This window comes from Larimichthys crocea, chromosome VII, assembly GCF_000972845.2.
Source record: "Larimichthys crocea isolate SSNF chromosome VII, L_crocea_2.0, whole genome shotgun sequence".
NCBI classification, from domain to species: domain Eukaryota; kingdom Metazoa; phylum Chordata; class Actinopteri; family Sciaenidae; genus Larimichthys; species Larimichthys crocea.
Genome location: NC_040017.1, coordinates 5,563,469 through 5,578,168, shown reverse-complemented (window position 1 = coordinate 5,578,168; position 14,700 = coordinate 5,563,469). Strand labels below are relative to the sequence as shown.

At 41.6% G+C, this 14,700-nt stretch overlaps 1 protein-coding gene across 5 annotated transcripts in view; it reads right to left on the bottom strand.

Annotated features, from left to right (window-relative positions):
* Positions 1-409: 409 nt before the first annotated feature.
* The window catches only part of clcn2c (chloride channel 2c), a 160,136-nt gene continuing 145,845 nt past the window's right edge, over positions 410-14,700 (bottom strand). For all 5 annotated transcript variants that reach the window (XM_019270105.2, XM_019270106.2, XM_019270108.2 and 2 more), the window contains 4 exons: positions 13,207-13,245; positions 11,471-11,575; positions 6,718-6,804; positions 410-4,407 (listed from right to left, as the gene is read on the bottom strand). In XM_019270105.2, the coding sequence (XP_019125650.1) occupies positions 4,213-4,407; positions 6,718-6,804; positions 11,471-11,575; positions 13,207-13,245 (426 nt within the window). In that variant the 3' untranslated portion in view covers positions 410-4,212. The remainder of the gene's footprint in view (positions 4,408-6,717; positions 6,805-11,470; positions 11,576-13,206; positions 13,246-14,700) is intronic.

Genomic DNA, 14,700 nt, shown 5'->3' with positions numbered 1-14,700 from the left:
GTGGTGGTTGTGTCGTTCTGGCACGACACAAACTCGCCTCGCCGTCAGCATTCTGACCAGTTTTTTTTTTTTTCTTACAATAAATGTTTTTCCAAAAGTACAAAATACAAAATGCTTTATTCAGTGAGCTGGGACAGATGAAATTACAGGGTATAAATGTGGATGTTGCAGTATTTATGGAGGACCACTCATCGGATCAAAAAGCAGGGTTGGAGCAAATATTGTACAATGCCTTTGACTTCCTGTGCTATAAAAAGATTTGGGACAAAATGAACTCATTTGAACATTATCATGGTATTACTGTGTGTGCTTCCATGCTGGGACGATCAGAGGAAGACAAACAACACTCTAGGTGCTTCCCAGCTGTGACTGACAGGAAAGAATAGGAGATAGAGAACAAAGAGCAATCTTTGTTTGTTAAAATCTCATTTATTCATCCCTGATATACAAAACAATGTTTAATTTTTCTGTGTGAAAAATGGCTCTGGATTTTTTGATCAGCTCCGTCTGGTTTGGCCCTCAGGGTGTGTGGAGGCCTCCAGTATGTACTATGTACAGTCCCTAAGAGCCCCAAGGAGGGGATAAAAGATAACCCGCAACAGCTGATGTGAGAATCTGGTCTTATCGTAGCCTCTCAGACTGAAGCAGAGGATAGAGAGGAGCATGATAAAACTGACTCAGCATCAGTGCTTAAGAGTTGGGGGGTGGATTGGAGGGGCTTGTATGAGAGCGCCAGCTACAGTCCATGCAGCAGATTCACACAGAGAATTTTAAGACCAGACGGGGAAGGTTTCCCAAAGAGTCCAAGCTATTCCTCATAAAGAAAGGCTTAACCACACCTAAAAGATGCAGACAGTGCCCTTAAATATCTGAATGTTGATTTGAAGCTTTAATTGAGGCTTTTGGGAAACCTTCCCCCTTTAGCCATCACTCAAACATCACTTTATCACAGACAAGCTCCTGTGTGAGTGTCGGTTCTCCTCATATACATACATCTTTTTACACTTTTCAGGTTTCTTTACAAAAATAAGGTTATCTTGCATTCATGTCATCAATTAAAACTGGGTTACAAAGTGAGATGAACAACCGTTATTGCACAAATCGATTACCTACGAGGAGATCGTCTGTAAAAAGAATGGGAAACAAAACATTTGAGAACTTCTACTCTGATTAATACGGACTAATAAATACCTCAGTCTATGTTTGTCTGTTAGAAATGAAAAATGAAATATATTTTGAAATGTCTGCGGAGGTGGAATAATAAAAATCGATGAAAAGCACAAACAAATGGACAGAACCAAATCAGACGAGTGGATCTCAGTCAGTCAGGAGCGAGCAGATTGTGGGGAGAGGTGTGTGTGACGACGGCGATGATTGTTGCGACAGGTTGCCATGGTGATAATTGCACACAGCGCTCGCACATCCACCCCGCTTACATATCTGTGTAAATGTGTATGTGTGTGTGTGAAAAGTGCCTCGTCCACATGACTGGAAAGCCAGATCCAAACACTTCGGTGTCGATTGCTTATTGATAAAGAAGAGGAGTCAATGTAGGCACTTGTGGAATGAACATGTCCCTCCAACATTAACCTGCTTTGGCTTCACAATTACATTTCCTTGTTTGCTTTCCTATCAGGCGACCATTGCGAGCCTTCACCCTGTTAGTGTTCTTTGCACTTTACAAATAAACATCTTAGTAGAAATATATCAGACGATTAAAAAAACAAAGAAAATCAAACTGTAAAATCATCAAATGTGAAAAAACAACAAATACAACAAATATAACAAAACAAATCCCCCAAAATCTCTTTCAAAAAGAGAATAGTCAACAATTAAAGATTGGTTAAGACATTAAATTATGATTTTATATTACAGGAATGATGTTAAATATATTAATCTGTAAGCTTAACTTTGCTAACCCAAAGACTCCACCCCGAGTTCAAAAATTAGGCAATGAATAAAGCTCATTGGATGAATGGAAGATGCCAATCAAAGTGAAATAATCCGACATTAGAAGTATAAAATAAAACACTGTAAAGACACATAACATACAGGCACAAGATGGCAAACATACCGAGACACAACACTCTTCACTCGTCTCATGTTCATTCCAATCAAGCTTTTGTTTTTGGTACATTTCGATCGTAGAAAACAAACTCACATGCACTCCATCATGCAATGCCATGCTGTTTTTCTTTTTTTTTGTGTATTTTACTTTCAGTGGCGTCCAGCAAGTCAAGACCACCACCAAAAATAAAATCCATGCGATGCAACGTTGAAAAAACTACAATGAAGTATGAGTGCATATTTAAGGCATCCAAACAGGAGAGCTAATTCTCTAGGTAGTAGCGGATGTCCATTTTCAAGAAACAGACAACAAAATTAGAAGATAAAAAAAAGAAAAAAGTAAGGAAAGGAGTGTGACTTCAAGGACGTGTTTGGGGTCAGTAGCTCACATAAAAGAAAAAAAAGTGGAAGTGGAAATGGAGAGGAGAGAGAAAACAAATCAATGTTCTTCTGTCGATGAGCAGAGTGTGCACTGACAAGCCTCAAGCATTATGGCTGACATGAATTATTAAATACACAGCACGTATACATTATCTGTCATGCCAGCCTGCTTGCTGAATCAGGAACTATGTTGTCATTTAAACTTTAATGGCTCAAGTTCCAGGTTTTATCGGTCAAGCATGTTGGGTTGGAGTGGCTGGAGTGATCGTTTCGTGGTGACTTCTGCTGGTAAACAAGGTAAATTTTAAATCTTTACTCGCTCATTTATGGATTTCCTGTAGCTTTTTTATTGGATAATCTCACCGGATCGCGCTATGGTTCACTCAGGCTATTGCCATGCATTAATCAAGCCGCTCACATGCTGTCATCTGGTGGTGTACATGTCGACAACTGCGTCTGCCTCAGCCCTCGACCATTACATCACATAGCTGGTAGGGTGAGGATAGTGTGTCTCAGATAGTAATGGACGTTAGCTAACATGGAAATCAAAGACAGATTGATGAGAAAGCCCAGAGCAGCTGGTTAGGTAATGATGTCTTCATTCTTTCAGCCATCCATTTGCTCCCCGCGCTTCGTCTCTCCCCCGCTTCCTGCCCTCTTCCATCCGCCTCCAACCTTCTCTGGAACGCTTATTAAGAGCTATATTTAGAGGAGCAGAAAACCTCGACTGTCGGAGTGCATCGCCGCTGCCGCCGTCTTTGTTTGTGCGTGTTTCTGTGTGTCTTTGTAGTGTAAGGCCGTAGCTACAGTATGAAAGGAGTGTACATTAGGAAAAGGGCTACAGGTGCTTCCGCCACTGCCAACAGGCACGTCTGCTTGCATAGACTGTACTCTCAACCTGACCATTAAGACTCGCAAAGAAGAGATGATCAAAAAGAGGAATAATGGAAAGAAGAAAAAGAACAGAAAACTGAGGCATCTGTCCCCTTAGTCCAGTGCTTGCCGATGGGACAGACTGAAGAGTAAATGGCAAATTCCAGTTAAACCCAGACCACCTGATCAGTCAGAAACAATTCAAGCGGGGAAAAAAAAAGACTGAAATGTGTCCTGCAGGCAATAAACATAAAATCGTGTAGGAAATAGTTGTTTGCTACCTCCAGTCTCCATGCACACTCACATTTTCTCATGTCATACACTCACTCTTACAGTACACACATATGTTATTCTTCCTCATCATCGTTGCTGAATTCCTCTACTGAAATGGAAGACGTGTTCCAAAAGACAACTTTGATCCTGGCTCTAAAGATACACAAGCTAAACAAAGTTTGCAAAAAACAAAAAAAAATCCCTTTTTTTAAGATTTCAACCCATTCCCAGTCCCCAGATGTTGGATTTGACCAAAACGTGTCTTTTTCTTTTTTCCCCTAATCCACATTCGCTCTGCTGTTGGTTCCCGAGGGTAAACTGAGAGCAGGGCACAGGTTGAGTTGTGTTCCACTCTCCCGCGGAGTGTCTGGCTTGGTCAGTGCAAGACCCCCCCCCCCCCCCGGGGAAAGCACTGGGTCCATGAAGCAAAGTGGATGGAGGAGAGAAAGGAGAGTTACGAAGAGGCTGGCGTAGCAGTAGAACTCTTTCCAGAATTAAATATAGATCCTAAGCCCTGAGGATTTTTGCATGTTTGTGGCTTTGGAAGGGATTTAAAGATCTCAATGCATCCTCCTCCACCTCCTCCTCCACCTGCTCACCTTCCTCCTCTACTTTCCTTCACTGGGATTTCTCATCAGACTCGGACGGGGTGTGTTCCCTGGGCAGTGACATGCTCTTGTGGCGATCCCACAGCTTGTGGAGCTCGGTGGCTTCGTTCTCGCTGCTGCTGGTGCCGCTGTCACGGAAGCTGGCAAGAGGAGGACGCACCTTCACGCCTTTCACTGTCACAGAGCCCTCGATGGCCTTGCGAAGCTGGATGGAGAAAGACAAGTTAGAAAGGAAGGCGCAAAGATTAGGTAGGCACAGGTAGCACCCGTCGGAGCTACGTAGCATTTTTATTCTTTACCCAACCACAACCTCTGAGCTTTGGAGTTCTTTGTGCCTCCTACTAGAATCTGTGTCTTGCTTACAACAAGTATGAATACAGTGGACACTGTTCTGTTTATACTACACACGTGTTCACGTGTCAATGCATTCGGCCCTCATGTACAGTATAACCCATACGGAACCTCAAGGACACAAGAAGAGGAAAAAATTTACATGATACAAGCTCTCTCAGCCGAATACTATAGATGTGGAAGGTATTTTTCCTTCCATCGGTGCAAAAGGTCGTGCAACAGTCAGTAAAATATAATCGCTCACATTTCTTGGGTGTATCAAAGATGAAAACCAATCCATTCATTGTGAAGACCCAACATAGCAGCATATAAATAGATCGAAATAAAGTTTTCCAACCATCCATCAATGCAAAATGGTGCCAATTCTGCATGTCTTCAACCTTCTTAGAATGAATCAGTATGCAGTATCAGTTTGGGACACAAGATACAGGGTTAGGGTTAAGTTAGACTCTATGCCAAAAATGTGTTATTTGGTACAGGGTTTTATTCACACTTCTTTATTATGCTGCGGTGCACAAAGTCTTGCCATGGGTGGCCACAGTGGAAATAGAACCGCTAACCTCGACGCTGTACTGGCCTTGCTCTACAGCGCAGGATCGTGTCAGTAGTTTGCAATGTGATGCACAGGCACACAAGCCATTTTCTAACTTGGAACTTCAATCTTTTTTCCAAAATGTAATGGAGAGAGAGTTCACGGTCAGAGGGCAGCGTGCATTGGAAAGTGAGGTCAGTGTGACTTTGATTTTTTGCTGCTGTTTGCTGAATCATTTTGCAGTATAAGAGGAGAGGAGAAAAGAGAGGTGAAAACAAGTCTGATCTCCACCGCTGCCCTTTACCGCCTACATGCAGCTGAAATGAAAGTAGATCAGAAAAATGTCCACTCTGAGGGTCAGACCTGCTTCTGCCTCCACATACTGCAGTATGCCTTTTAGAAACATTCATAAAAACTGACAATTCATCAGAGAACATCAAAATGAGTCAATTCATTTTAGATCTTTGGTTTGACCAATCAAAAAGACACCGACTACTGATTACAAGCAGTTTTTGTTATTTGCAAATGCTACCTATAGAACTTGTGTGCAGTCCAGCCCAGACTGTTGACTGTGACCAAAAATAATTAAGATATTGCCACAGATTTTATGCTTTACGTGGCAGCTATGTTAGCCACAGTAGTTTTTATGCACTCTCAATAACATGCAGTGTTCTTTAGAAAATTACATCCCAACCTTCTTTTTTTTAATCTCTATGACCATCTAATATTTTTACTAATCACACTTGCTTTATATGACCTCTAAATAAGAAGTATCCATACTTTTGAAAGAAACACATTGAAACTGTGTGAAAGGTTGTTGCGATTCTCCTCTGTCTCTTTCATCCCATCCCTCTCTGCTCTCTCTGTGAGAAAGTATTATTGAATTCTCTGTCTGGCCTGGCCACGTTAATCATTTGACTGATAAGGTGAAGGATTTGGGTGCTACAGATCCTGTGGTGGGCCAGAGAAGAAGACTGTCTGCATGATATAGCGTAGGAATTATGCACTATATTCACACAAACATCCCTGTGATTCTTCCTCTTCCTCATGGATATAACGGCGTGTCTGTGTGACAGACAGGCGGACTGGGAGAGTCTGAGATTTATCTGCCTCGGCTGGGTTTTTGTCTGCTGGTGGAACGCAGAACAAAAAAGCCTAAATGTCAGGGACGGGGAAAGCGGCGTTGCACTTAGCAACAATCCTCTCGCCACTTCCTGGCCAATTCACAGCGCGAGGGGGTTTCAGTTGTTTGTGAGGCAGGCGAGATGGAAAGAGAAGGAGAGGGAGGGGGCAGAGAACAGACAGAGACAATAGAGAGACAGCAATATTAAGCAGCCTTTTGTCTGTCACAGTACATAACAGGCGGAGGGAGGAGGAATCATTAATGTTGACTGAAATGTCTTTGTGTGTGTGTGTGTGTGTGTGTGTGTGTATGTGTATGGCACGGTGACAGCTCTCCTGATTATACTAACAGTGATTTTACAGTTATGAAAGCAGTGACTATGCTGCTTGTATAAACGATACATAAGGCCGGTGTCCAATAAATCGACAAAATTTGGATCATAAGTTCAGGTTCAAGAGGTATAAAAGCTTTAATAATTAATAATTATGAACCTGTCACAAGACTCTTACCTCTTTCAGGGAAACCACCCCGATGAGGCGTCCGATGCTGGTGACGTAGGCGTGGTCAAGGCCCAGCAGGGAGAAGATGGTGTGGGTCTGCGAGAAAACAGCAGAGGCAGGTTGGGATCGGAAACAGTACAAAGTAGAGACAATACTGCGCTGGGATCCTACTTTAAATAGAAAACGAGGCACCAATAGGGAGATGCACCACTGAATTCAATTATCCAACACAGACAACTCCATTCACAATGGATTCATTCAACTAGTCGGATGTTCAGCTGAATGGGATATGATCACTTTGGGAAATATTAAATATGAGTCCATGAACACCATGCATGATCTAGAGGTTCAACAGCCAATCAGACATCATAGTCAACATCTGGAGAAAGTGTAATAGTAGCTTTAGGTGATAGCTTATCAGATAGGTAACATGAAGAAGGAAGTAAACAGCCAATAATCCAAAATACAGACAGAGGCTGAACAGATGGGAACCCAAACACAAATAAGATGAGGAGCAATAAAGTAGAAGAACACTGAAGACGTTGAGCGGACTTGTCTTTATGTCCCTCTTTCTGATGTGCATTGAATGCAAGTCAAAGGTTGCTTGTTTTTGGCAAACAAGCATCTCTACCGGTGATGTAGAGGTGTGCTATATGATTATATACTGGAGTTGAAAAGTACTGACAGGAACAATGCTGCAGACACACAGTGAATGCAGCACATTACTCCAGCCTGCATTAGTAGTTTGATTTTGTACGTAAGGATTCCTCAACAGAGCAGCCACAGCACAACCAGAGAAGCCAGCTCTTTTATCAAGCTTCACTATCATCATTAATACGTTATTTCATGTTGCCCCCGTTTCACATTTCAAAGACTCCCCGATCAACAAGAGCACAACTTTATTACTCGTGTGTAGCTGTATGTTATCATATGTCATTAGCGGCGATCTGTGTGGAACTCTACCTGCAGACTTGAGTCTCTACTAATGGCGATGACCATGCATTAACCCGTAACAGCTGTCTCATGAATGAGGTCGAAACGCAGGTTGAGGATGTTAAAACATGCCAAGTGTTTCGTATAAAAGGACACAAATGTCAAGACCAGTTTATAATAATAGTCTTAAACTGGTAAATCCTCAAATTTCCCCTGTTTATTGTTAAGCTTTGCATGTTCTTACCATCCTGTTCTCCTCTATTTATACTCTACGCCATATTAGTACTGTATTTGCTGATGCACTGACTTAGTTAGCCCACGGGGACCATTAAAGTTTAATTTCATCTTATTGCCATGACTAGAGTTACCGTGGCGTGTGTGGCGGCGTGGAGCTAAAAGCTAAAAGAGTGACAGGGTCAAAAACTTCAGTGGCGGATCAGAAAGGTTGCAGGACTGAAGCCATCTTGACTTTTTGTTCGAGATGCTTTTAGTGTTTAATGGGACTTTCTGTTTAGCCAGAATGGACATTTGATGCCAGAAATTGATCCCACTGTGCCAAGCAAACAGGGGCCGTGCCAAGAGGAAGATTGTTAAGTGTTTTTTTCTTTTCTTTTTGGCCAGGGCCAGTTGTAATCCAATCTGTTAGAGAGTTTCCCCACAGAAGGATATACTGTAGTAGATTCTCTGGGGACATAGTGAGCTCACCTCCAATTCAGCCTATTCACATCTATTTAAAGTGTAATTCACTGATTAGAGGTGCTGCAAATAGTATTTTACAATCGACTGAACATCAGCACAGGAATATGAGACATTAGAGACTCTAAAAGGTAAAAACCTTTGCAACCACATAATGGGGATTATTATTATTATTATTTTTCCTTTAAATGAAAAACTGACTTCTCATGAACGTTGTTTGTGTTGACTATCACAAACAACACTGTGTCATGCTTGAGTGTATTTGGGTGGAAATATTCACATAAACTCAGTACTACCTGTGTGGTTGGATAGTGTTATTACAAGAGATTAATAAGAAGAAAACTATATGTCAGAAATGAAAGGAGCCGTGTGTAGGATTTAGTGACATCTATTGCTGTAGATGTTGATCGCAGGCCATAAAATGTGCAAAAAAGACAAAACTGTATAGGTCCAGTGTTTAGTTTGTCCTTTCTGGGCTGCTGTAGAAACAGGGCAAATTCTGAGGAAGAGGACACACAACGTCTGTATATCAAAAGGTTCATTCTAAGGTAACAGAAATATAATCATTCTTATTTTCAGGTGATTATACACTAATAAAAACATAATTATGAATATTATTTTTCATTGCTGTCATACTCAGACAGCATAACAGAGTCCTTTAAAATTTGACACACTGGACCTTTAAAAGGAAGAGGAAATTTTGTGTTTCATCACCATCATTCAAAGACTGCAGGGAATGGGGATCACGGACATCTATGAGAGGGAAAACTGACGCTATTTTTGAGGCTTGTAGGTGACAAACACCTTTGATTTGTCACCCTGCATGTTTCATATATACATCATTTGTGTCAATCCATCTTTTAATGCTATTTATCTTGTACATAATAAGATGCAATAGCTTCTAGAGTTCTTTTCTTTGATGAAAATCTATTTACAAAATAATGGAAGTGTGGTTCGGTTCGAGTCCTGTTAGCCACTAACCAGAAATGAACAGACCGCTATGACTGCAGAAACATATTATCATGTAAATATTTCCAGAAACAGAATAGTCCGACACAAAAGGGCCGACAGACAAACAGAGAAAAACAACAACAGTAAAAAGCATGGGATGAATGGTAGCCAGATCCAGTGACGCCGAGCGAGAGAGCAGAGCAAGATGTAGAGAGAATAACTACACACCCACACACCTGCATACAGCAGCGGCAGTGGCAGCGGGCGGTGTTTAATATGCTGAAGGAGATTGTGCGTGGTATTGGCTTTTGGCAGTGTGCAGTGGAGGGAGGGGAGCGAGATGGATTGGTGCAGGATCCCTCTCTTAAATGTTTAAAGAGTATTCACACAGCGCCCAGAGGACAAGAGTAGAGAGAGAGAGAGAGAGAAAGAGAGAGAAAGAGAAAGAGAGAGAGAAAGAGAGAAAGAGAGAAAGAGAGAGAGAGAGAGAGAGAGATAGAGAGAGAGAGAGAGAGAGAGAGAGAGAGAGAAATAAGGTAGCATTATGAATGAAGAACATTAGATGCTGCCAAGTCCAGTGTGTGTGTGTGTGTGTGTGTGTGTGTGAGATTTTGTGCGTATGCTTGGTACGGAAGTGAGGGTTTTAAACACTGAATTATGTGTGTGTGCACCGTAGACTTCCAAAAATCTACCAACATGAGCTTTAAAGCTCCCATCTTCACACTACACTTTCACTTTCTCCTTCACACAGTAGGGGAAGAACTGGCTTATGTGTGTTTTTGTCTGTTCTATTAGGTTGTTTGCATGCTTCTTCAGTGTCACTACACACCACAGGAGGATCTGGAGGATTGGAACTGCTCTGAAGTTTATTTTTCAAGTTTGACTGTTCGTGTCAGGGAGTCAATATGGCCTAAACCCAATACTTATATGACATAAAGTATAATAGAAAACGTTGGCATTGAGAGAAGAAATGCCTTCTGGTATGAAAATGCTGAGGATTTCCTAGTTATAGTATCTTTTATTTATTTTTTACCACCTATTCTTCCACCCACAGGATGCTATGTGATAATGTGTAATATATGTGGGCACAATGCATGTTTACAACTGAAGCCTTCAACATATTGTGTCTCCCTGCATTCAAAGCAGTCTGGCGGTCAAAGAATGTGATAAAAGAGAAAGAAAAAAATTGTTCTCTAAATGTTTTTTAAGTGTGTCAATAAGGTTTTTGACCACAGAATAAAAACATAACTTGTACCACAACTAATAATAACTTGGTTTTCAGTGCGCAATTGTGATCTCATAAAATCTATTTGAAGGACAGGTAATCAGTAATGTGTCAATCAATAATTGCACAGTTTATAAAAAATGATGTGGTGTTCCCCAAGGCTCCTTTATTGGGCCTCTTCTGTTCAACATCTACATGCTCCCACTAGCAGAAAACAACTCAAAATTTTACCATAATTATGCAGATACTGGCAGAGACTTGCAGTATATATAACAATAACACTAAATGGCTGTGATCCCATACGATCACTGAATAACTGCATTGAACAAATCAAGATTTCGAAATGTGTCTATGTTTTTAACTGTCTTTACAGTCGTTTAGGGAGCTGCAGCTGATGTAAAACACAGACTCGGAAGTTCTTCAAAAAGGCTCAAGAAAGTGGAACACTTCACTCCGGTTCTCAGATCTTTACTTTGACTGAGCATCAAAGAAGAAAAACAACAAACTCCATGAAAACTCCATGAGATTTTCCTCTGTCAGTTCTTTTAAATCAATGTGCAAAACTTTTGTGTTTACCACTGCCTTTTACTAAAAAGTACACTGCACTCATGTTTTATTTGCTTTTAGCTTCTATTTGGATTTCCTATACGTGTCATTTTATATCAGCTTGTGTTTCTTCTGAATCTTGCCTTAATGCCTTTTTTATCTCATACAAAGCACTTTGAATTGCCTTGTTGTTGAGACCTGCTATACAAACACACTTACCTAAATCAAATAAGTACCTGTACACCTATTCCCACAACTGAGGCAAATGTTATGCACCAGGAATCACTCTAAATTCAGAGGTATTTATCACTGTGGATAAACTAAAACACACACCCAGCAGCAAAGACACATCCTTGTATTTTAGTATGAGAGACACACACAGAGGTCGAACAGCTGTATTCACAATCAGACCTTGTGCAGCGACGTACGCTCCACCAGCTGGAATGGGGCGGGATCGATCTTGCAGTTGTTGAAGTTGACCTGCTCATCAAGCTGCATCTCCTCCCATTCTGCAATCTGCAAAACACACAGAGGAGGAGGAGGAGGAGGAGGAGGGGGAGGGGGAGGGAGTTTGGGGGATGAGAGATAAACTCACTGAGAAATTGCCAACAAACAAAGGAACAAAAGAAAAGAGCCTTCATTAATCTTATCTAATCTTAATAAACGGTTGAGTCTCAGTGTTACAGCCCAGCGTGTTTTTTGACAGCGTGTGGTCTGGGAACAGATGATGTCTTTATGCCTGGTGTCCGTCACTAATCAGAAGGCAAAGCCATCAAATAATCCTACACCATCTCCTGAAAAATCACCTCCTCTGATAGACAATCAATGGACCAGGCGCCGCGTTGAATGACTCTATAAATCATACAATACCTACAACGGTAGATGGCGAGGAAGGTGAATCGCGAACAAGGAAGGGAGACGTAGCAAGAGGCAATGACATGGCAGAGGTATGAAAGTTGACCGATGAGTGATATCGGGAGGGGGAAAAAAAAGAGGGTATGAGGATGAAAGTGTGAGGAATGAGTGGCTGACAGAGAGGAAATGAGAGGTGCTGTTGATGGATGAATTATGAATGATGTCATATCCAAAAATATAAGACTCCAGGGTAATCGGCTCGTCTAGGGATATTGAGAAATTTGAAAAGTCTCTCGTGGTGTGAAGTCATCAAACTGAGATTTAAGTTAGACAAACATAGCTGTGTATCTGATAGCTGATAAATAATATAACTTATTCTTTTGTGCCATAGAGCAACATTGTTGTCCAAATCTATTAAAACACATTGATGTTTCTTCATTACAATGAACACACACTCACACTAGTTTATATTGACTAAATATCATACACACTGTCCCGCTGGTGAAAATAATAAATGTGGATTAATCCGCCACTGAAAACAGTCCCCAACAAAACCACAATTTACTCTTGTTTGAGTGACGTTTGTAAAAAAACTACAGTGCCCAGACCTTTCAGGAAGTTAGTGGAACTACATATTTGTGATCTGGTTTATGCACTCATAGGAACTAATGGACGTGCAACAGACAGGGTAGAAAAGTTGTAAAGCATTGCGAGACAGACGTTGAAAAACTGTTCTGGTTTCATGGGATTTGTTTACAGTACATGGAATGATACTTAAAAATGGGACTGTTTTCAAGGATGCAGTGTTGGCACCAGAATTTTGTAGACTGTCATGGGGTCATGACTGAATTTTATTGGTTTTGCAACTTGAAAATGTAAAGTTTTTGAAATAAAAACTGTGTTTAGATACCAAACCAAAAGAAATGGCCAAAATTAGAGCAGCAAAGGCCGAGATGTACTGACTTTTAGTTTCTGGCACAAATGTAATATCTCCCAGCCCAAGCTGAGATAAAACTAAATGAAATCACGATGAAGCAGAAAACAGACATTATGTTGAACTGGTTTCACAGTAATCCTAATAAAAATGTTTCCTCTTTAAAGAGCTAAACTCACTAAAGCTACTATACTGACATACATTTCTTTGGTCTTTCAATGAAAAGCTTGCTGATATAGAGTCGAAGCTGTTTTCTGATTGGCTGAAGGACTTAATCTCATCTCTGATTACATGTGATACCCTGCTGCTGTTCTCTAATTGGCTGTAAATGTGTATATCTGTTGGTCGACTGTCTTACCTCTCTCAGAGTCATGTCATCCTCCACATCTCTGTCATCCTGCAGACAAGAAGCGACAGGAGAGCAGTCATTACACAATTCTGCACACACATTCTGCGTGCACGCTAAACACAGTGAGGAGTCAGATATGTACGACACAAATACACAAGCAGTGATGGAACAGTGAACAGAAGTTAGATAAACAATGCCGTCCAGTTGGTTGTTATCTGGATAAATATTTATTCAGACTTTTCAGTGGCTCCTCCAGCACTGCATCTGTGTGCAGGAGGTAAAATGACATATTGAAAACACATAATCACCCATGCACCGCATCACAAGTGTTATACAGCACCGTCATCCTGAGACAGATGGACAGAAATGGAATGAGTGACTAAAGGAGCGACTACAGTACATTTAATGAGCGCGGGGGATGTGATGTATGAGGTGTCAGAGCAGATGATCATTATAATGATGGATCTGCGGTGCGCTCAGAGCTCACGACTCAAAACTGACAGGCTGACGGCGACGACGCTGTTTGACAAGCCGGGAGTCAAACTCGCAACCCGGAGCTTTGCAGAGGAGAATACGGTGTGGTGGAAATACACACCTGAGTGTGTGAGAGCGTTACCGAGGGGTGTGTATACAGCTCTGTGTGTGATGGGCTGTGAAATGTGATTTCAAAGTGTTTAGTCATGTGCTCGTGTACAGGTATTTACCTTCTCAGTACTGAACACAGGAGAATGTGTGTATGTGTGTGTTAGAGAGAGAGACAGAAAGGCAGAGTGAGTGTGACCCAGGGGCTGATGGGAGCCCTGAGCTCATTTATCCTCATCGCCGTGGTGGCCGACCTGTCGGTAACCCTAGCAACTGTTGCCGTGGGGTAGAAAGTGGTGCTCTACTGTAGCACTATGCAAGCAGAGGCCAGACGTGCCTGGAGTTGATGAGACAAAACAAACACACGCACACACTTACAGCACTTTATCTCTGTTGTCTCACTGATCATTCTGCTTGTCACAAGGGCACCCTGAATGTCACCAAGACACACTGTTGTTTCAGGGGCAAAATGTAAACTAAAGAAAAGGACAGCAAATCACTTTAGGGTGTGTGTGTGTGTAGAAAGAAGGTGTTTTTAAGAGACAGAGAGAGGTTAGACTGTGCATGTAAAATAGGCGCTTTCAGAGAGATTAGTTGCTCTATTAAGAGAGCAAATCTCTGCTTCTGGATACATGACTTAGTGTGTATGTGTGTGTTTAGAGGCGTGTGTGAGGCAGAGAGACTCCAGAGTGCTGACAATGGGCCGATGAAGCTGTATTGCTTGCTACGCCGTTTCTGTGACCAGACCAAGATTAGAAAGGTTCACTGCTCTTCCTTTCCCCTTCCTCCATCAGTGGCAACAATCCAAGACCAGGTCAGCAGGGAACATGCACAGTCTGCCATTAGGGACTGCTGTATCATAGACAGACACACACATGCAGTCAGCTTAAGTATATAGTGATGAGAGTTTAATGATTGCGG